The sequence below is a fragment of the Gymnoscopelus microlampas genome (genome assembly GCF_963454915.1).
Source record: "Gymnoscopelus microlampas genome assembly, chromosome: 1".
NCBI classification, from domain to species: domain Eukaryota; kingdom Metazoa; phylum Chordata; class Actinopteri; order Myctophiformes; family Myctophidae; genus Gymnoscopelus; species Gymnoscopelus microlampas.
Genome location: NC_139962.1, coordinates 40,343,395 through 40,366,159, shown reverse-complemented (window position 1 = coordinate 40,366,159; position 22,765 = coordinate 40,343,395). Strand labels below are relative to the sequence as shown.

Sequence of the window (22,765 nt, the reverse complement as noted above, 5' to 3'; positions counted from 1 at the left end):
GTCCCTGAATTGGGTCCGGGGGGAAACAAGCTAAGCGTTGTTGATGACCACCACAGCCCCATCATAGCTAACTACGGAAGTAAGTATTTATTATTATTTTTAATGATTTAATCCAGTGTTGTTTTGTTTCGTTACCGCTGAATGTCATTGTGTATGTGTCCAGGATGCATGAGAAACTTGAATACTTTATGGACAAACATGGTACAGGTTTCCTTTTATCACACACATTATGCTACGTTAACGTGAGCTAGCTAAGATGACTGACACGTTGCCAAAGGGGAACAGAGCACTCAGCAGTATCATTAAGTGCACATTTCTCACTATTAAACTGTGCCATGAATTTCAAGTTGTTTTGTTCACTGTGTTTTGCAGGGGGGGTGTTGTTGTCATTTGGGGAAGAACCTGCAGGCAGCACTCAACTCCACCTCTCTCAGCTGACTCACAATGGCTCACAGCATCAGGAGGGACTCCCCTGAGCTCCCTGATTTCTCCTTGCTCAAGAGACTGGTCAGGGACCAGCTCATTTACCTGCTAGAACAGGTGCATGTTACCACCTTGCATACCTAGCTGTCACAGTTTGTGTCTCATGAAATACCAGGGTTTAACTTAACCACTAAACCCCATATGGGTAACCAGAGTCCCTCAGAGCTCAATACTAGTGTGTTTTCTGTTACTAGTGTCTTTCCCCACAATACCGCTGGGGTTTAAAAAGTTCATCTGCTTCTTCGCTCATGGATAGATGAGTTAAGAAATATCGAGAGCACAGGTCCTTCAGCGTGGGAATAACACTGTTATAACGTTCCAACACCAAGACACCAAATAGCACCCCGTAGACTTTCCTTTTGGTTTTGTCAACTAAATAGTTGACAGTGCCTGTTTTTTTGTCGCTATCAGAGGGTACCTAGTAGCCTACTGTACATTTCTATGCCATTCTGTCTTTATTCAAGGTGTTTATTGTTACATACATTTATTTGTACATTAATTCTAAAGTGCAGTATAATACAGAAAAATAGCCAGCAGTACAAAATATCAACAGAATCTAATCAGTCCATAAAACCGTCCTCACAACTGGTACAGTTTTTGGGGTTCAGAAGTCTTATGGCAAGGGGATAGAAACTGTTGCAGAGCCTGCTGGAGTGAGACCCAATGAATGATGATGACAGTGCGAACAGTCCATTTCTGTTGTGACTAGGGTCTTTGGTAAGCCTCTGGGCCTTCACCCTACTCTGGCTCATGGCTGGCAGCTCAGTCCCAGTGTTGCCAGGTTTTGCGAGAGAAATAACAAGGTCTATGAGAACAACTTAAACAAGGACTATTAGGCCACATGTGCACTTCAAACCTAAATACGTCGGCTATTTGAAAATAGCCGATATACAAGCTCGCAATGCAACGCGTTGTGCTTGTAGATCTACTATTTTCAAAAACATTGAGGAATAAAAAGTAAAAAATGTGGAATATTTTGGAAACATTTTAACAGCACAAATCTGGTACGGGGGTCCCTGGTACAAATTATAATTTCAGATGGGGGGTCCGTGGACAAATACACATTATTTTGGGGGTCCTTGACATGAAAATGTTTGAGAAACACTGGTTTAAATAATAATCAAGACATTTGGAAGCAAGCCAAAATAATTCAATTCAATTCAATTCAATTTTATTAAATTCAGACTCAGAAATAACAACTGCAGCCCAAAGTCGCTTATACTAAGCAGACCTGGCAACACTGCTCGGTCCTAATGCTTTGCTGCAGTTGACCAACCTCTGTAGAGCCTTTTGGTCGTGTTATGAATATCTTCCATCCTCATTCTGCTTGTTTCATAGCTACCTGGACCTAAGGACCTGTTCATTGATGCAGACTTGATGAGCCCTCTAGATCGTATTGCAAATGTTACAACACTCAAGGTAAACCTTAACATCTGCAATTTTTCCACCTAAGCCAGGGATGAGCCCACGCTGCATTTAAAATAATGTTGTTATATATCTTTTGTTGCAGCAACATGAAGTTGACAAACTCTATAAAGTGGAACATAAACCTATTGTCAGCCACTCTGATCAGTAAGTGATGTGTGTCCCCAACATAGCTTAATATATTATTCTCATTCTTTCCGTGATTGTATGTTAATTTTGTGCTTTGTTTACATAGACTTTGTTTCCTGATTCGTCCAAGAATACAAACGGTGAAGTGGATATGTGGTGAGTACAGTGGAGCACATTTTCAACACAGGGCTGATTATCCACAGTTTGTCACTATTTTCCTGTTAAATTATTTAAAATCAATTCATTTATTTGATGTCATTTTCCCTTTTCCAGATATAGTTAATGCAGATAAGTCGGCTGGAAAAAACAGAAGATACAAGATCATATTTAGCCCTCAGAAGGTACATACAATAGTGACATCCCTGGTGTTTCTTACTGGTGTTATTTTACTTTGCTTTATATACCACAGGCTTCACTTTGTCACAAGCACTTACAATACAGCTGGTAGCAACATGGCAGGCAGTGAAATTCTTGTGCTTGAACTACTTTGAGCTTCCTAAATACTGTGGATAAAATACAATAAGATTCAGAAAGTTAAAAGCAGAAATACCATTGAAAACCTTTTATTGATCCCCATTGAGAGAAGATAAGAATAAGATACCACAAAATAAATAAATAGAGTCTAACACTAGAGCCTGCACTTGGTGTGACACAGTTAACATATGTACAGTATATTTTATCAATAAACAGTATAACTGTACAGTCTATCAGAATTGAATATATACAGCACATGAATATAGATTTGTCGCTGCCAATTAATATATGATGAATGGATTGATATTTGTACAGACTATCAACCGTGAATATGAGATTGATACAGTCTATCAACAGTGAATATATGAACATGAATATGAGTATAACAAATTGTATAGCAATTGTAAAATAAAATGGCTTACTGCGTGTGTGTGTGTGTGTGTGTGTGTGTGTGTGTGTGTGTGTGTGTGTGTGTGTGTGTGCGTGTGTGTGTGCGTGTGCGTGTGCGTGCATATTGGGAAATTAGTCAGATGCTTACATTTTGATCTTGCTCTCTTATTCAACTCAAATCCAGTTCTATACATGTGATGCAGTGTTGGAGGAGCAAGGCATCTTTGGTGGTAGGTGATCTTGGAATCTTGACTTTTGATTTAGAGTAGATGCATGGTGGCTGTGCTTTTCAAAAATAAATGCTCATCTTGTCTGTCCTTTTGGGTAGATGTGACCACTGATGAGTGGGCCTTCTATCTCCTGCCACTGGATGATGACATCATCAGTCTGGAGCTCCCAGAATTCTTTCGTGACAACTTTCTGGTAATGTTGCTAGTGATGTGTTCTGTATCACAAGTCTAACAGCAAGGTAGAGTTTCCTCTTCTCAGGAATCACAGGGAGTTTGCTCTACTGATAGAACTAATTAAAACATTTTGATTCTAAATTAGCTGCAGTATAGCAATTCCAGCATTGAATCAAACCGCAGACTCACTGTCAGGCATTTAACCCAAACCACTCAGCAATCGGGTTGCCCCCCAACAACATTGCTTTAACACCTAGTCTGAGGTGCCCTGGTTTCTGAGTCAGTTAATGCATAGACCGTGTAACTGGTTTTCATCTGGCTCTTGTTGCCTGTTTTGCATGTCATCCCTTCACTCTGTCCTCAACTTTCCTGTCTTTACTGCCATCTGTGAAAAGCAGCATTATACACAATTCTGACTTTGTTATTAACAAAGTAAATTTAATTTATTATTTATTTATTATACATAAATATGTATCTGTGGTATGATGGCAATAATACACAATATTACCACTGGTGTGCTGATCTACGGCACCAGTGGTGTGTTCTACCGTGTTATGCTGTATACGCCGTATACAGTGTATACAGTCTAATAACCATTTCATCCATTGAAAACACGATAGCGTATCGCGCAGGGAATAATTATCGTATACCCTCCGAAAAAACCTAGAACACTGTATGGCACTGCATGCCTATAACTGCAGAATACCAGTAGCAATATCTTACTGCACACTGTAGCACTCCCTCTAGTGTATTATTGCTTAAATCAGTGGTTTTCAAAAAAAAAATATTATTATAAAGCATACAAATGGGCAAGTCAAAATCTCACAACGCGTCACAACGTTATGAGCTTGTAGATCTGCTATTTCAGCTATTTTTTTAAATGTGTGACTAATGTTAAAATAAATAAATGTTTGCCTATAATGGCATGCCCAAAATATGCAGGCTGAAAGTGGTTAGTATTTGCCTATGACTCGTAATGGGAAATGACACACCATTTGGGAACCACTGACTTAGATGACCTGAAAATACATTTTGAAAAAGAACAGCTCATGTAAGTAACCAGAATCAAAGCTAGCACACATAACCTGTGATTTCCTAGGAAGGGGACCAGCGCTGGGTGAGGACAGCAGGCAGTGCTCTACATCTCCTACACTCCCTTTATGGCCCCTTCTCTAAGGTGTATGGGATTGGACGATGTTCCAAGGTATGATCAAAAACATTGACAATGTCTGATCAAATGAATATCAAACATTAAATATTGAATCAAGCAACATACAAACGGTCTAGAGTGCACACAAAAGCCTGTAGTAGACATTACAATGACCCCAGAAGTGTTTTAAGTGAAATACCACATTAGGGTATGCATGGTAAAGGATTTAGTTGTCATTAATACTCTCTCCTGTGTGCGATTTTAACCAGATGGCATATGAATCATGGAGAGAGCAGGTAGAAGAAGGCGAACAAAAAACCTGTCAAGCTGAAATTGGAAAGGTCTTTCTCATTGACAGAGGTACTGTATAAAGCTGTTGTATGCTTTGTTTGCAGACACTTGTTTGGTTTATTTTCTCCATAACCGTTTCTCATTGACTTTGTAGATGTGGACCTTGTTACCCCTCTGTGCTCACAAGTGGTCTATGAAGGACTAGTGGATGACATATTTAGAATCAAATGTGGTAAGTGTTTCAGATGTGTGTGTGTGTGTGTGTGTGTGTGTGTGTGTGTGTGTGTGTGTGTGTGTGTGTGTGTGTGTGTGTGTGTGTGTGTGTGTGTGTGTGTGTGTGTGTGTGTGTGTGTGTGTGTGTGTGTGTGTGTGTGTGTGTGTGTGTGTGCATGTGCGTGTTGGGAGAAACAGAAGGCTTGGTTTATCTCCTGGACAAGAAAAGGATGGATAACCTTGACCTAAAATCCATGACCTTAGCAGCAGAAGAGCTTAGGTTTTGGTGGTCGAGTGAAATGTTGCAGACTTATTGTGGAATGTGAGAATCATCAGGTGGATGCTGTAATTTGTTTTCATATTTATGTGCAGCTAATGTTGTGTAGTCAAATGATAATATTTGTTGTGCAGGTTGCGTGGAGTTTGGACCTGACGTTACATCTTCAGACAAAAGCATAAAAGTGATGCTGAACTCTCAAGACAAGGTAGTTTAGACAGTATCAGCGGCCATCCATCCATTTTCTTCATCTCTGCTTTGATTTTACGTGAATTCCTGCTCTGAACCATGATATTTCTTTTAGGTGTTCAATGAAATCAGAAATGAGCATTTCTCCAATGTCTTTGGATTTCTCAGTCAAAAAGCAAAGAATCTCCAGACTGCTTATGACGTGAGTGTGAGAGCATGCAGGATACATCTTAACATACACCTAATTAACTTTGATTTTATAATGTAAGTTAATGGGACTTGGATCGGGCTGTTTGGGGTCATACGTCATAGATGACTGACATCACAGGCTGGCCACAGCACACATCGATCCGATCTTTTTCTTATTCTACAGAAACGCCGTGGGATGGACATTAAACAGATGAAGACCTTTGTTTCAGAGGAACTGAAAGGGTTAAAACAAGAACATCGGCTCCTCAGTTTGCGTAGGTCTTACATTCTTATTGGTTGTTTTTTAATTGTGTCAGTATTGCTGAATCACTAAAAGCCACAGTCTTTTTCAGATATTGGTGCTAGTGAATCAATGATGAAGAAGAAAACGAAGCAGGACTTTCAGGAATTGTTGAAGACAGAACACTGTAAGATTGCCTTATTAAATGCAACATCATATTGTTATGTTGTTTCTTTTTTGGAGCGGCAGGCCAAGTTTCTATTGCTGCTCTATTACATGTCTTTCCTGTCTATTGTTGAACACTACAGTGTTTTAATGTGCAGAGATACAGTAATCTTTAATCTAAAATTGTCCATGGCCACGTCACTCTGACTCAGACATAACCATCAACAAACCTGATACGCCCATATATAGGCAGGACCACACTTATGTCACTCTGACTCAGACATAACCATGAACAAACCCGATATGCCCATATACCTGTATAGAGACATGTGGAGATCCGGTTATCCAGAGCCACAGATCCGACCACTATGCCCTATGGATATGGGACCGACCGATTTCAAACTCCCCGCACGCATCTGCCTGAAACCATAGTTTTATTCAAATTGGGGTTTTTTGTGTGTGTTTTTTTTTATATTTGACTTTGATATGATGTGATTCTTTCTATCAAAAACACCTGGGTTATTTGGTGTATAATGAATGTAACACACTAATCACTTGAGAGTTTCAGTTTTTGTCATTACATGATTAGTTCTACAAATCCTGTATTCTTCTACAACTACAGCCTTACTGGAAGGATTTGAAATCCGTGAATGCATTAACGCCATAGAAGAGCACATCAATAGACAGGTGAGTCCATTTTAATGCTATCCATAAAACATAACCACATGCATGATACTATGCTTAATACTATACTATACTATACTATACTATACTATACTACAGGTAAAGATCTGCTACAATGTTCCACAACATTCTGTTGACTTTGCTCATTCATTCATTTATTGTTTCTCTTGTCAAGGTTTCAAATGTAGAAAGTCTAAGACTCCTTTGTCTCCTGTCTCTCACGGAAAATGGTGAGTGTTCTTCAGTATTTCATACCAGAGTAAAACAAATCCAGCCTCATACTATAATAACAACTTTGTGTTTATCTAACAGGGCTTCTGCCGAAAGATTACCGATCATTAAAAGCGCAATATCTACAGGTGAGCCTTAACTCATATCTTAAAGGAATGCTATGTTAATTTGTGACATTAAATGTGTTGATTGATGAACGTTCTGAACATGGTGCTTTGCTGTCTGTTGATACAATACTCAGATTTGTTGGCCTGGTAATGGCACAAGGGAGAATCACTTTTTGTTGTGTCAGTGTGGTGACGTTGTGTGGAAATATTGTTGTTTTGGCGATAAGGTTAAAAGTGTGCAGTATTTTTATATATAAAGGGCCATTCACACTGAGCACTATAACTATAACTATACAAAATATAGTTTTAAAAATCGTTTTAAGTCAAGTGGATGGCAGAGTTCACGCCGACTATAAAAATAAATACAATGGTGAACGATATAGTTTTCTGCATAGTTCTAGTGCTCAGTGTGAATGGCACTTAAGACTGTGGTATTGAGATTATGTCACAAGTTAAGTCTGTTCTTTCTGGTTTGCGCGGCCCTATCAGAGCTATGGAGTGGAACATCTTGTCACATTTGACAACCTGAGGCAGTTAGGACTGCTGGTGGAGCAGCAGCCAGGGGAGACACTGACTGTTATGGAGAGCAAAGTGGGCAAAATGGTCAATGACAGGACTGGAGGTGAAACAGCTTGTTTTTATTATGCTGACCAACTCCCTTTGTTTTTATTATGCTGACCAACTCCTTTTCTCCATAACACCAATCTGAATAGATTAGATATGTTATAATGATTCACAAAATGCATGCAGTAGTACACTATATCCTGACCCCCATTTACCCCATACATTTTTCTCTCTTTAGGAAAGTTGACTGATGCCTTCTCTTCTTTGGCAAAGAAGAGTAATTTCAGAGCATTGAGTAGAAGACTCAACCTGGTAAGCAATCTTGAACCTTGCTATTTTTTAAAAGCGTATTTCCATAGATATTTCACCTAACTTATATGTCCAGCAGTGGACAGTTGCACATTCTCATTCATTCAAAACTTCTTTACCATAAACACCACTGTAACGGATTGTAAGGAAAACCAATCAGCTTTTATTTATCAGCAAAGAGCTCCTAAAAACAAAGGAGGGAAATAGTAGTATTGTGTAACATTCTATTTTAGATAGTAACTACGCCGATACCCTTTGGGAACGATGCTCATTGGGAACGCATGCCTCTCCCGTTATGCAATACCCGTTACACCCGTCAGAGACACCTTATACCCATTGTCAGAGTACTTAGTGCAGTACCAATTATCATAGTATTTGGAGGCCAGTCTCTGATGTCACTACTATGACATTATATTGATAACATAAGGAATCTGCATATATGGGCATAAAAGGGACACAGACATACAGACAGAAATACATAGAAAGATCTCTATATATGAGCAGAATATGGACATAGGTACAGAGATTTGTGCATTTATAGATATCTATGGACAACCTCTCTGCACATTGTTCCCTCTGGACCTCAGTTTACGCCAAGTTTGAAGTCAATCGGTCGAACAGTTCTCAAGAAAGGGGACAGACGGACATCAATCCCATGTATTATAGATAGATGCTATATTTTAGTAACGGTCATCACTTTCCATACAGGTGCCTAAGTCAGATGAGGAATATGATCTCCGTGTCCCAAGAGACATGGCCTACATCTTTAGTGGGGCCTATATCCCTCTAAGCTGTAAACTAATCGAACAGGTGGGTAATAAGACATGAATGCAACATAAATTAAACACACAGACCCCAATTAAATTGTTCAATAAGAAGGGACACAAGTTAAAATGAAATATGGAAGATAATTAGTGCCATTGCAAATCTAGTTTCTTCTGTGTTGTGTCTTATCTATACTGTAGGTGCTAGAGAGAGACGGCTGGACAGGACTTGAAGAAGTCACCAGGATGCTCAATGGACATGAGTTTGCAGTCACAGGTTAGACAATAATGCTCATCAATATGAAGTCAACTTTAATGCTGTTTTGATGATGAGTGTTGAAGATTCTGTGATACACATTTACCCCCCACCAGGCAGCAATGGAGCTAAGAATGATTCACAACGAATCATCCTGGTCATGTTTCTTGGTGGCTGCACCTTCTCTGAGATTTCAGCATTACGTTTCCTTGGAAGAGAGAAAGGTACATTTAATGTAACAACTCAAGCTTATATTAAGGAATACTTAAAAACAAGAAACTAGCTCTAGCAATTGTTATGAGACTACCATTTTTATACAAAGGTGGGAAGTACCTAAGTATTTGTACTTTATTTGTTTCTCCTGTGAGCACCTGGTTGTATTGTTTTATCTGTCTTCAAGCACTTTTAATCACTCTTATTTCTCTCTCTAGGTTATAAATTCATTGTGGTAACCACTGCAATCACAAACAGTGCAAGACTTTTAGATGCAATGTTGGACAACCACATGTAGTCCCGTTCTTTCCATCTCAACTGTTCAGGACACACTCATGTACAGTATGGACAAAGTTCTGTCTCCAGTTCTGACACATTCCTGCTGCCACACTTTATGTCAAGTGGCCACAGGCATTTACAGTTATAAAATGCCATTGGATAAATGTTTTTTTTTTCTTTCTCTTGATGAGAGCATAAATGTGTACATTACAACAGTGCATCATAATATAGATGATGTACAAAATGAATAAATGTTTTAAATAAATGTTTTAGCATGTTTCTGTTTGTCTGTAACTTATGCTATTGTGAGAGAAAATCATGTTATCCAGTGGATAACATAACAGAAAGTCTGTAGCCTTGGATAAAGACTAGCTCTGGTCCATAGCATTAGAAGGAGTTCTCCTTAACTCCTTCGAACGCTATGGACCAGAGCTAGATCAAGAGATCATCGATGTATTTTATTATTGTCAGAATCTATAAAATAGACACATGATAGTCTTGATCCAAGGCTAGAAAGTCTGAAGACCATATAAGACCCTGATGAAGACTTAAGTCAATATGCATCTGTTTGCCTTGTCCAAAGAATAAATGTAGACTGTAGCTATATATTTTGCCAAGGTTGTCTGCACCATTTGGAACTAACGATAAAGCAAGTTTCCTTGGTTTTATTTATATATTTATATATAAGCATTGAGTTCTTTGTATTGTATATAATATATATCACCTTGTATAAATTCATATTCAAGTCTGTCTTCTGTTTATTCTCTCCTTGTTATTTTCTCTCTCTCTCTCTCTCTCTCTCTCTCTCTCTCTCTCTCTCTCTTGCCCTCCACTCTAGTCTGAACATTAGACTACTAAACTGTCTCTGTGCTTTTGATCAGAGTCATGTATACAGTATGTAGTACTGGTATTTATTTATTTAATTTATTATTTTGGCGTCGGCATGTTTGCACTGGAAATACTGTGTGTACTTTAAAATGTGTCTGAATAATCCTGTAAGGGATGGGCTGTGCTAAAGTGCAGCTGTAATATGAGCCATGAGAACCATGCAGCACTGTCTCCCTGAAGTGTCAGAACCATTAGGTCAGAAGAACATAGACCAATTATTTGTTTACTAACATTGAGACTGGACGCACAGGTGATTTTTTCACGCAATCAATTCTCAACCTGTTTCGGGGTGCGCTGGTTTCAGCACACCCCAACCCCTCTTGTGTGTTGGCTAGTGAGGCGTGTCCTAGCGAGACCTGATAGAATGGGTTTCATTGCACGCATACTGGTTGCACGCATACTGGTTCTTATCAGTGTGACGTCGTCTGCTCACTCCGCTATACAGCTCCGAGATGAGGCTCTATGTGGTTCTCATCCGGGATCGGTCGAACGTCCGCCAAGGCTCCGCTGTTTACCCTTTTGTATACATCGTATCCCAAAACTAATGGTAGATTCCAAACCTCACGGATGTTTAAGGTTTGGACCGGAGCATAATATTTTAGGTCTGGAGCGAAACTACCCGTTTAAATCGCTTATTTAGTCAGCCTGTGGCCATGTTTCCCATTCAACCCGGAAAACCCCCCTACGTCCGCTGCCAGTACTGCTCCTGGTTTGGCTACAATGGGAAACATGGCCACCGGCGGACTAAATAAGCGATTTAAACGGGTAGTTTCGCTCCAGACCTAAAATATTATGCTCCGGTCCAAACCTTAAACATCCGTGAGGTTTGGAATCTACCATTAGTTTTGGGATACGATGTATACAAAAGGGTAAACAGCGGAGCTTGGCGGACGTTCGACCGATCCCAGATGAGAACCACATAGAACCTCATCTCGGAGCTGTATAGCGGAGTGAGAGGTTCTTTATGGAGCTAGGTCTATAGGTACTGCTGTGGTTTATGAATGATAAAACTGAAGGGTGGCCACCAGTGTTGCCATGTCCAGTTATTGTAAGCGACTTTGGGCTTGTTTTTCTGTAAAGTTGCTTGCAGATATTTGTAGTAGTTGCGGGTTGCGGTTTGTTGGACTTGTAAGTTGTTTCCAAAGTGCAGTTACTTATTTAGGCGTGCTTCCAAATATTTTAATTATTATTTAAACCAGTGGTTCACAAATGTTTTGTGACAGGGAAATGTATGTTGTTAGACTTAGAATGTTTCAAAAAAATATTCAGATTTTATTGCAAGATTTTTGTGAGCTTGTAGATCAGCTATTTTCAAATAGCCGATGCATAATAGGTTTATAGTGCTCATACTTCTTTTGGGCTTGTTTTCATAGATCTGGTAGCATATTTCTCTCTCAAAATCTGGCAACACTGGTGTGCACTGTGCCTGCTTTTGTTGGCGGATTAGGGAGGGGCGGTTTCTGTTTAGCACGACGGAAACTCCCAACGGTCAACGCCCATTTCAGTCTGCTCGCACACAGAAAATCAGCCAATCATCAACGACGCATTTGAAGTGAAAGTATGCTCCGTCGCACGATGGTGTCGCGCGTTGAATATAGCAGACCTACAAGCTGACAGTGCATCGTATCTGCGAATCACAACGAGCTTGTAGGTCTGCTATTTTTATTCAAGTATGAACGATCGGGGCCCAGTGTTGCCAGATTCTACGAGAGAAATAAGCAACCAGGTTTATGAAAACAAACCCAAAAGAAGCGACCCATGAGCACTTTATTATTTTTTTAACTCTATGCTTTAAACATATACAGCCATTTGAAAATAGCAGATCTAAAAGCTTGTAGATCTGCTATTTTCAAAAGAAAGTCTTGGAGAAAAGTGAAACATTTTGAATATTTGAACAATTTAACAACAAAAATCTGGTATGGGGGTCCCTGGCACAAGATATGTTTAGATGGAGGGGGGTCCGGTTGATGGACAAATATAATACATATTAATTTGGGGGAAGACAGACACTATAAAGAGTCAGTCAGACTTGGACACGGATCGGAGCAACACGTATATTTAAAGTATTAATAGACGGATTTCCGCGCGACGTCATCACAGAGCAGAATGCGCAATCTGCGCATGCCCGGGTGAAGGCGCGTTCGAAAATACAGCCCTGAGCGGCAGTGAGCGCACTGGCCAATACAAACTAATAGGCGAGTGTGCTCCGGTGCGTAATTTCCAAACGCACCCATAGGCTTCCCCCCGCAGCTGCGCGGTCATATTCCTCTCATGTTTACTAACAGGAAACCTCTCTATATGCCAGGGAACATTTGTGTTGTTTTTAGAATATACTTTCATAAAATATTACAAATATATTCCATATTTTATTTGAAGTGTTTTTGAAAATAGCAGATTTAAAAGTGAACTTGTAGACCGGCTATTTGTAAAATGTCGGCTATTTGTAAAATCGCGATGCGACGCATAGTTTAAAGTGCTCATGTGGCCTGTTGCTTCTTTTTGGCTCGTTTTTCTAGACCTGGTTGCTTATTTCTCTCATAAAATGTGGCAACGCTGTCTGTGAGCCTGCCGGCCAATCAGAGAGGAGTCTTGCTCAGAGTGCGTATTTTGAATCTTGTAGTTGGGAAACGGACGGTGAGACGGACGAGAGAAGAGAGAAGCTGTTGAAAGAACAACCAGTGTTATTGAGATAGTTGTACGGTTATACATCTAATCTGACAAATACTGGGACTTCATCATGAGGAAGAGGTAATAATAGAACGCCATTAGTTTGTCATCATGCGTTGTTTTCTGCACAGTTCTGTTTTACAAACGTATAGCGTGGGTTTAAATTAGATCTTGTTTTGTTATTTGCGAAAATGGCTAACCGCGTGCAGCTAGTAGAACTGTTTAGCTACGTTTATGGAGAAGTCAAGTGTGGGGTAGATAATGAAACTGTTCGATTTTATGTGCATAATTTAGTCGGATACAGGATAGCTGGGCACTAGGGACACCTGGGCACCTCAATGTAAAATTTAAGCATGCTCTAATCATTTACTTAACTAAAGTTAACTCAAATAGCCAATTTTTCATCGAGGTGCCTAGATGTCCCTAGTGCCCACCTATCCTGTTACCGTTAGTCATGCATCATGATTCTGCCTGTCGGCACTGTATCGTCCTATCCTAGCCTTGGATCAAGACTATCATAGATGTATTTTTTTTATCGAGTCTGACTTTTACTTTCGCATCATAGATATGCAAATGTCAAAATTGACAAAATACATCTATAGATCATCTTGATCTAGCCTTAGATCAAGACTCTCGTATATGTATTTTATCGATATAAAAATGTCAAAACGATAAAAAATACAATTACGAGAGTCTTGATCTAAGGCTAGTCTTGATCCAAGGCTATAGTCCTATCCTATCTGATTGTTTTAAACGACGTTAAACTCAACAACATTGCAGCTGTACAGAAAGCTTGGATTATCCTCTTTGTGTTATGAGCAACTTTCTGTCAATACATTCTGTACAGGTGATAATGTTTCTTAGTGTTGGAGTTTGGAAGCACTTGTTTTACATCACTCAAGTCAATAGTCCTGGTACCACCTGTTTTGAAATTGCTTTTAATGCAAGGGACAGCAGGACTTGCGTTATTGAAAACAAGCTTCTCCAAAGTCAAAACATTATCACTTGCACTCATTTATTGACAGAAAGTAGCTCATAATAGGGGCGGCCATAGCTGAATGGTTAGTGAACCCGCCTAGGGAGCCAGAGGCCCTGGTTGCCCAGGTTCGATTCCAGGCCAGGTCAGCATATGTGTCGATGAAATGAAATTTGTCCCTGAGCGAGACTCTTAACCCCTAATTGCTCACAGGTTCTCATTGGAAACAAGACCGCAAGGACTTTCATGAACGACCTGTTAAAAGGAATTATCCTTATCCTTATCCTTATAACATGTCTATGGTGGATTTTTATTAAACAAAAACTTGGCAAAGAGGATAATCCAAGCTTCATGCCCTGGAAAGGTTGAGAACCACTGTCTTACCACTGTCTTAACTGTCCTTGACTCCTTTCTAGTGAGGTGGTCGCAGCCGAGTCTGTGGCTTGTATGAATAAAGCCCTTTATAAACTGAGGGACATATGGGAGGAAATAGGAATCCCTGAGGACCAGAGACTGGAGAGGACAAATACAGTCAAAAAGCACGTTCAGGTGAGAGACATCCCCACGCTACATGATTGACACACTGCCTGCAACTTTATTTAAACCAGTATTGTATCCGGCATGTTCAATTTAAGTCTGAGTGTACAAAATAAATGTAAATAAATGGATCCAGGTCCATTTGTACACTCGCAGAGTTATAGATGGATAAATGAACACTGGGGTCTTTACTGTGCAGTAGCGTTTTATGTTGTTAATGTTTTATATGATAATTCTGATTGGTGCTGTTTATTTCGGACGAGACAGGAAAGGGCGTTGCAAAGGTGATTTAAAGACTCACTCCACCAAAAGAGTTTGAGGCTTTGATTGTGACTTTACACCATGCAAACAACCTTTGTGTGTCCTCAGTAAAACTGTTTCAGTGAGTGCTGAAAAACAGATTTTGGTTGCAAAACAAAACATGCTTTAGAGATATGCAGAGTGAAAGAAACCACCACAGCTTTGATGGCTTTGCCCTACGGCCTTTAAGCATGACATCATAAGATACAGCTTCTTGTACTAACAACTCCAAATGTAAAAGCTGAAGTTATTTTTTTATACCTTCTCAAATTGTTTCTCCCCTGATTATTATTTCTATTCCAAACAGGATTTACTGGACGACATGATTGTTGAGGAAGAGGCACTGAAGAAGAGACTCTTTGACAGTATCGAAAAATGCCGGCATGTGTTGTCCAAACTCTGTCTGGAACTTGAGTTACCTATGAGTGAAGTAAGCAAGACTTTTTTTCTGTAAGAATTTTTATTTTATTTTGATATGACATGTGATGTGAAACTGAGACAGGAAGGTGAGAGGGATGTTGGGGTGGGACAACATCATAGGGTGAGATCCAGTAAAGTGCATTAGGTCGGATTCTAACCCGGGTCAGCTGCTGGAAGGACATTGTGGTATGTGCTCCGGGGCCTCCAGCAGGACTAGAATAACCTGTTGATAGAAGCTGGTTTCTGTCAGCAGATGCTTAATTCCATCTCAGGTTTCAGCCAGTCCATTCTTAATACAGAATATGCAGCTTGGGGTTACTTCTGAAGCATATATGTTTTCTGGCAAAATGGTTATTTTCGTGTCTAGCATTGCTGTATGCTAAAAGATACTCCTGTATCAGCCAATGATGTATCCTACATCATTGGCTGATAGCCAACATCTTTAATTATACTGTTGGTGTGAGTTTTTGTACATTTTTCTATCTATCCCTTCAGAACCAAGGGGAGATGACAATTCTCCAGAAAGAGAGGGACCTCCGTACAAGGGTGGAGGTACTGGTGAAGGAGAGGAGTCAGAGGTTGCAGCAGCTAAAAGCCCTGCTAGAGGTGGACCATGAGCTATGTGACATCCTGTGTTCAGAGCCATACGGCATCGACGAGGCCTCTGTTCCCTCTCTGGAGCAACTTGAAGCCTTTCGCAGACACATCGCAAGCCAGACAGCAGAGAAGGTGAGAGTTTAGCCTGATTTGACGCGTTGTGAGCAAGTGTCGGCAAGTGACATTATGACAGTAGAAATTTAGATTTCGATTTATTTTAAGAAAAGGACCTTATTGGTGTTGTTGTGTACATGGCCCATTGACTCCAAGTCAATGAAATAGTGTGATCATGACTGTTTACCATGGTCTCTGGATGAATACCCGTTTCTTATTGGCTGGAAGGAGGTGTGCATTTCGCAGATCTCGAGAACCATTGGTCAGACCAACTTCAAACTCAGCGTGTGCTATAGAGTGTTCTGTTAAGTAACATGGGTTTCCCCATCTTTCCCGCTTTTAAGTAAAAAATATATATATTTTCAGGTCGGGATACCAATTTCATCCAATCAGGAGAGAGAACCCCTCAAATATCATCATGTATCAATTTCATAGTGTTCCAGTTCCAATTTTGTCTTCTAATATTTGAAATCACTTCCAAATCACTCAATATAATATTCTAATATTTTGAGATATGGATTATAGATTTTCATGAGCTGTATGCCATAATCATCAAGATTAAAAGAAAAAAAAATATCTCACTTTATGCGCAATGAATCTAGAATATGCAAAAGTTTCTCTTTATGAATTATATTGCAGAAGAAAATCAAAGCTGCCCGACCCTTGCCGTGAAAAAAAACTCAAAGGCTCAAGTCCACCTTTTCAGACTCGCTTTCCCTACCTAACGCAAAGTTAAAAAGAAGCATGATTTTCTTCATATTCAGATGCCGTTGGCCATTTTTGATTACACAGCATACTGTTTTTTGTTTGTTCAGGAACGAAGGCATGAGGAGTTTGTAGACCTCAGGAATCAGGCTATTCTGCTAATGGGGGACTTGGACCATTTCCCCGAGACCACCTTTGAGAAGGACATTGTTGGCGAGGATGAGGAGGCCATCTGCCTGTCCAGAGAAAACATCAGATCACTCCAACTACTGATTTGTCAGGTGTGATATTTTTGCAAACATATGAAACAGAACAATGGTGTCACCAGACTCACCACCATTGCAAACTGTTTGGATGAAAGGTGTGACACATTGGAACAATGTCCCTTAATGATGGATGTTGTGTTGTAGGATGAAATATTTCTGATGCTATGTGTAGTGTGCTAACTGAAGCGGGTGTTTCCCATGCTAATACTGCAGCTAGAAGGACGGAAGGCAGAGAACGAAGCTTTGTGTGAGGCTCACAGAGAGAGGATCCAGAGACTGTGGGACAGACTGCAGGTTCCCCAGGAAGAGAGGCAGGCCTTCTCAGAGCACTTGGTCTCATCCAAGAGGAAGAACCTAGAAGCGGTAAGTGAAAACCCTTTTAGAACGAGCAAGGGTAAGATTTAACTCGAAGAGGCATCAGTCAGAATTCTCTTTCAAGCACTCACGCTAGATGGAAGAACACATTAAAAACGTGTTTCATATTCTATGTAATCATGAATTAAAGTTCTCAGTCATCTGGATTCCATAGACTTAGAGGCCTGCAACCTGCATGTCTTTCTCTGGCTGTAAATTTTAATACTGCTGCTGCACCATGTCGCTGGTAAAGTCAAGCCCTATATAGTACTGTAACAAAAGTTGTTCAAAATACCATTAGATCTTCTTATCTTCCATAAAACATTTTCCATAAAACCCTAATGGGTTTCATAAAAACGATGGTTAAAGCCTCAATTTACGATTTCTTAAACTGGCTGTATGTACAACAGCAGGAATATAGGTTTAGAATGATAATACAGTGCAGTTGAAGTAGAATTGTCTAGGAAACGAAGCGCTATTTGAGGAATCTTTTCGCTATGTCTCATAAATCTCAGATTGGGACTTGACCTTAGAACAAATTACAAAAACTGTCATTCGCTAAATTTCTCATTCTATTTAATGTTTTGCTTTAATCCCTGTGTAATACAAATTAGACTTTGAGATTACTCATGTGCATCCAGCCAGACGGCGTCTTCTGCTCGTAGCTCATCTTTGTCTCCATTTTTCTTGTCAGTTACAAGCTGAGGTCGAGCGCCTGGAGGAACTCAAACTACTAAACATCCGTAACGTTACAGACGCCATCCGCTCTGAGATAGCTGTATTGTGGGAAAAGTGTTTCTGTAGCACCGAGCAGCGGCAGGCCTTTGTACCATATTTTAGCGGTGAGTGTGGTCCTTGACTTTTGGTTCATTCATAAATCACAACACGAGGTACTAAAGCACCAGCTCTGTATTATTTCAGAGGAATTTACGGAGGAGCTCCTGGGAATGCATGATGCTGAGATCCAACGTCTCAAACAGCATTATGAAGACCACAAAGAGCTGTTTGAAGGTGTTCACCAGTGGCAGGACAACTGGAGACTTTTCCTGGAGCTGGAGGTGTGTAGTCTTAATAGTTGTGGATGGGGGCCTACAGAGATGAATAGAGAAACTGCAGGACCCTATCCAAAGTTGCAACAGGATATAAAGTGGGGGCTGTCAGATCAAACAATGGAAGGCAGGCACAGGCAGGACTTTTTCTAGCCCACCTCTGTGCATTGCGAGTATAAATTCCACAATAGTATTGATAACCTGGGCTACAGCTACAAATTGCCTAAACAGACAAGTGAAAGATGCATGGTGTGGGGGTAACATTGGTTTCTCAGTCAAAGTCATGCTATGCTGTGTCCGCTGACAACTAGCGTATCTAGTCGCATTATGCACTCGCTGATTGACAGCCTAGCTCTGGTCCATAGCGTTAGAAGGAGGAGAACTCCTAATGCTATGGCCCAGAGCTAATTGACAGCCTATGTATTAATAGGCCTTCGTGGTCACATTCAAGATGCTATATCAAGAACTGGTGTAATACTGGAGTCATGTTTGTCCCTTTCAGAAAAAAGCCACTGATCCAGCGAGATTTAACAACAGAGGAGGGAATCTGCTGAAAGAGGAGAAACAGAGGACAGAATTACATAAAAGCCTGCCCAAGGTGAGATGTTACACCAACACGGATAGTCTTTTAAAGTCCAGATGGATTGGCATTTGCAAACGAGTGTCAAACTTCCATATCATGATGTATTTCAGAGTGACAGGCAGGACATGAAATTGATTTTAATGTTAAAGCGTGCTTGTCATAACGAATTACAAAATATATTTTTAAATAGGTGCACAATATGACTGATGTGTGCTAAAAGAGATTAAAAGGGCTTTTTTTCATTTCATCTTGGCTGGTATCACTGGTATCTTCTCAAAATGCTCAGTTGAAAAGAACTTCATTCGATTTAGCTCACTACATATTTTCCATTAGTCCAACTTTTCTGTGCATATCTCTGCTTTTGTAGAAGACCTGACTTCAAATAATAAAAATAAATAAGTCATCGTTTCTGGCATGTCTCACTTCTTTCTGAATTTAGTTTTCTATCTCTTTGCATACAAACATTGCACACACAAAAACGGATACCTGACAATATACAAATGTATCGTATGTCTTTATTTTTGCCATTTCTTTCAGCTTGAGAAAAAACTGAAAGCCGAGATCGATTCCTGGGAAAGCACGCAGGGACGCGAATTCCTGGTACATGGGCAGATGTTTCTCCAGTATGTGGCAGAGCAGTGGGAGCTCTACCGCATAGAAAAAGAAAACGAGAAGCTAGAAAGGGTGAGAAAGATGTGTGATTCTTGCTTAATCCTCATTTGCTGTATATTAACCTTGAAAAATGTGGTAACAGCCGCTCTTTTGAATCCTGACAGCAAATCAAGAAAAACAAGCAGACAGAGGTGGAGATGCTCTACGGAACCATGAAGCCAACACCCACCAAAAGGAGACTGCTTACCAACACTACCCCCAATAAAACACGGAAGGTGAGGAAAAGTTTATAGTTCACATATTTAGTTATGGCTTAGTAGAAATAGCCAAAATCCTAGCCTCTTTACCCTTTCTTTTTAATATATGCCTACCTGGATAATTCAAGTTTTCTAAATTTCCTTTTGGCTGTATGCAGACATTGCAATCACTAACCACCCTCCCTCTATCATCAAAATCTTAACAGTTTAATGCTACCTCCAGCTCCGCTAGTGTCTACTCTAACAGCACAATGCGCTCAGGCTTTGGGGTTGCTGCCTGTCGTTCACCTCCCTCTGCAAATAAGGTTGGTATAATCCCCTGTCGATTCTGATCTTGAATGTGTACTACTGATCTTGAATGTTTTTACAGGAGTAATGAGGACTTTAGCAAAGACTATTAGAAATAAAAGTACCCAATGCCTCCCTGCTTGGTGCTCTGCATCAAAGGTTGGATTGGGGTAAGTCCCTGTGACATCATGGCCCTCACGGTACAGAAACAGGAGATAGGCTCCTGACCTATGGGCCACATGCTCGGGAACAGTTGGTTCCCAAGGCTACTTAATGTGGACTTAGAAGAAGCGCTGTCAGTCTTTCCAAAGCATTTGCACTGTTCTTTTTAGAAACCTAAAGTAATATAAGCTATTTGGAAACTATTTTATCTGTTTAATGACTACTAGTTCATGATGATGTTGGTTCAGTAATGAATGACTCATCTCTATGGGTCCTCTGATTAATCTATAGTTTGAAATATAAATGTGATTGGTAATTTGACTATGATGTTCTTGGATTACATTTTTGTGAGGCATTGCTTTTTTTTCTTCAAGTTGTTGATCTGTTTGTCAAGTTGTTGATCTGTTTCACAAACATGTACAACAACTTTGAATGGACAGAAGATATTAAATGGTTATGTGAACTGGATTTGTATATCAAGGCCCTTTTCTAATGTAATAAACAAAACAAAAAAGACACATTGAAGCAGGTACACTGGTTACATCTTCAATCTTCCCTCTCTCTACTGATGTGCATTATCCAGATTCCACTAGTACGGACACCTGGACGGGCTAAACCTCCGCACCAAGGCCTACATGGAAGTAACAAGGAGAACATGGGCCAGGCTAAAGGAACTCCAGTAAGCGGTGCGTTGATGACCCCTGCTAGTCCACAGTGTAACTTCAGCGTAACGTCTGTTGCCAGCACATATTCTGAATTTTTGGTAATTTTAAACTTTGTCTTCTATTTCTTTCTCCAATTTACTGATCTTAAAGCTGCATTATGTTAATGTCCTGTTCTACCCTGGATTTGAACATGTCTCCTGCACAAGTGCTGACATTCTTACCACTGAGCTAAATAGAGCTTGCTTGCTCAAATTTATTTTGACCTAAAATCTAGGTCTAAATTTTTGTCAAACCAGAAACAGGATTGTGTAAGGTCAAATTAGACACAGAATCTAAATGTCTCAATATAGAAGAGCAGGGAGACCAAATACAACCACCCCAATTGTATTAAGTTATTACCATACAGATTGGACAAAATGTATTCACAAAAAAAGTTGCATGATACAGCTTTAAGTCCTATGCACTGCAGCCACACAGGTTTTAGTGTGTGTTTTTTTTAGGTGTCTTTGTTGATGTAAGAGGCTAATGACATAAATTGGTTTATGTTTTAGGACTTGGTCAACATCAGTTCAGTCAAGGTGTGTGTTGTGTGATGCTCAATAACACCAGTTAATCCTTGTTGCATGATAATCATTTATTATTTCATAAGTCACTCAAGATTTTTGTGTCAGGGTTATTAGGCCAGGCTCTGTGCTGCTGTTTTTTTTTTCTTCCTTTCTTACTGCCTAGTACTTCCTAACACACAGCTTTCATTTGATATTAGAGAAATATTATTATCTGCAAATTTACAGCAATTTACAGGTTGATATGGCTCCTATGTTCTGTCTGTGACCTGACTTTTGTCTCTCTTCTTTTCACAGCGAGACTTTTCAAAGGCCGGTAACACCAACAGCAAGCCAGCTGTCCTTAACTCCACCATTAGTGACCATTGATCCCTACTATCGATACAATCAAGTCTTTTTATTTATAAATAATGGCATTTTAACAAAAGTAAGCCCAACGTAATCTCCTTCCTCTCCGTTCTGCAACGTGTTCACGACCATAGTATTGGTGTGTTATATTCATAGAAATGAAGGAGATGATTATATTGTACAAAGTGTTTGAATAATACACCGTGGTATCATATTTTAACTAACACTACATACCCTTCCTGTAATGTCTGTCTGCATCTTCCACTGCACACAATGTCAAGGGGCATGGGGGACAAAGACGATTGGATCAGCTTTTCTGTATATATGCTATCTAGGGTCATGGGCATAATGTGTAGAGTATTACTATTTTGCACTTTGTATTTTACTGTATAGTTTTATTTACACTCACGCTGTTCCATTGTCAACTGTTTGTATGCACATGTATATATTATATATGTTTTAGCTGACGAGAATTTTATGTTTTTGTGTCGCTTTGATTGCAATCTTTCTACACATTAAATCTTTTAAAATTGATTCATTCTTGTGTTAGATTTAATTTAAAGGCGGGCCCAGATCCAGTCAATTTGTTGTTACTTTTACCAGAATCGTTTTAATTCCACTATTATTAGTATTATTATTATCAACAAGTTGACTTGTTGTGCAAAGTTGTGTAAAATATAAAATGATTGATGACGTTCCCAGTCGGGCTCATTAAAGGCGGACCAACAACAATGTTGCCATGTCGGCTATTATAAGCGACTTTTGGGCCTCTTTTTACAAGTTGCTTGTAAAAATTGGTAGTTGCGTTTTTTTGGGCTTGTTTGTAAAATGTAAGCCTACTTGCTTGTTTAGCCTTGCTTCCACATTTCTTAATTATTATTTAAACCAGTGGTTCTCAAATATTTTCATGAAAAGGTTTTGTGCCAGGGAGCATTTGTGTTAGATTAGAATGTTAGAATGTCAAACAAGTATTATTTTAAGAGTTTT

General features: G+C 39.7%; 2 protein-coding genes across 5 annotated transcripts; both read left to right on the top strand.

Annotated features, from left to right (window-relative positions):
- Positions 1 to 2: 2 nt before the first annotated feature.
- On the top strand, positions 3 to 9,690 carry vps33b (VPS33B late endosome and lysosome associated). The gene is made up of 24 exons (XM_084063947.1): positions 3 to 79; positions 373 to 540; positions 1,822 to 1,902; positions 1,994 to 2,055; positions 2,144 to 2,193; positions 2,311 to 2,378; positions 3,086 to 3,131; positions 3,230 to 3,324; positions 4,405 to 4,509; positions 4,725 to 4,815; positions 4,901 to 4,978; positions 5,371 to 5,444; positions 5,541 to 5,627; positions 5,799 to 5,889; positions 5,968 to 6,042; positions 6,643 to 6,707; positions 6,880 to 6,934; positions 7,017 to 7,063; positions 7,532 to 7,664; positions 7,845 to 7,918; positions 8,624 to 8,725; positions 8,881 to 8,956; positions 9,052 to 9,159; positions 9,367 to 9,690. Exons 2-24 carry the CDS (start codon positions 445 to 447, stop codon positions 9,444 to 9,446), a joined length of 1,839 nt encoding a protein of 612 aa, XP_083920073.1. The 5' UTR covers positions 3 to 79; positions 373 to 444; the 3' UTR covers positions 9,447 to 9,690.
- A 3,250-nt stretch (positions 9,691 to 12,940) lies between these two features.
- prc1b (protein regulator of cytokinesis 1b) lies at positions 12,941 to 22,306 on the top strand. Of its 4 annotated transcripts, none has more exons than XM_084051749.1 (15): positions 12,941 to 13,063; positions 14,375 to 14,507; positions 15,103 to 15,225; positions 15,711 to 15,944; positions 16,742 to 16,912; positions 17,111 to 17,260; positions 17,946 to 18,093; positions 18,173 to 18,309; positions 18,803 to 18,898; positions 19,421 to 19,567; positions 19,660 to 19,770; positions 19,959 to 20,057; positions 20,786 to 20,888; positions 21,419 to 21,445; positions 21,728 to 22,306. In XM_084051749.1, exons 1-15 carry the CDS (start codon positions 13,053 to 13,055, stop codon positions 21,748 to 21,750), a joined length of 1,713 nt encoding a protein of 570 aa, XP_083907875.1. In that variant the 5' UTR covers positions 12,941 to 13,052; the 3' UTR covers positions 21,751 to 22,306. The 4 variants fall into 4 exon arrangements, with proteins under 4 accessions (XP_083907875.1, XP_083907873.1, XP_083907876.1 ...); XM_084051747.1 differs by having other exon boundaries at positions 20,786 to 20,965; XM_084051750.1 differs by lacking the exon at positions 21,419 to 21,445.
- Positions 22,307 to 22,765: the final 459 nt, after the last annotated feature.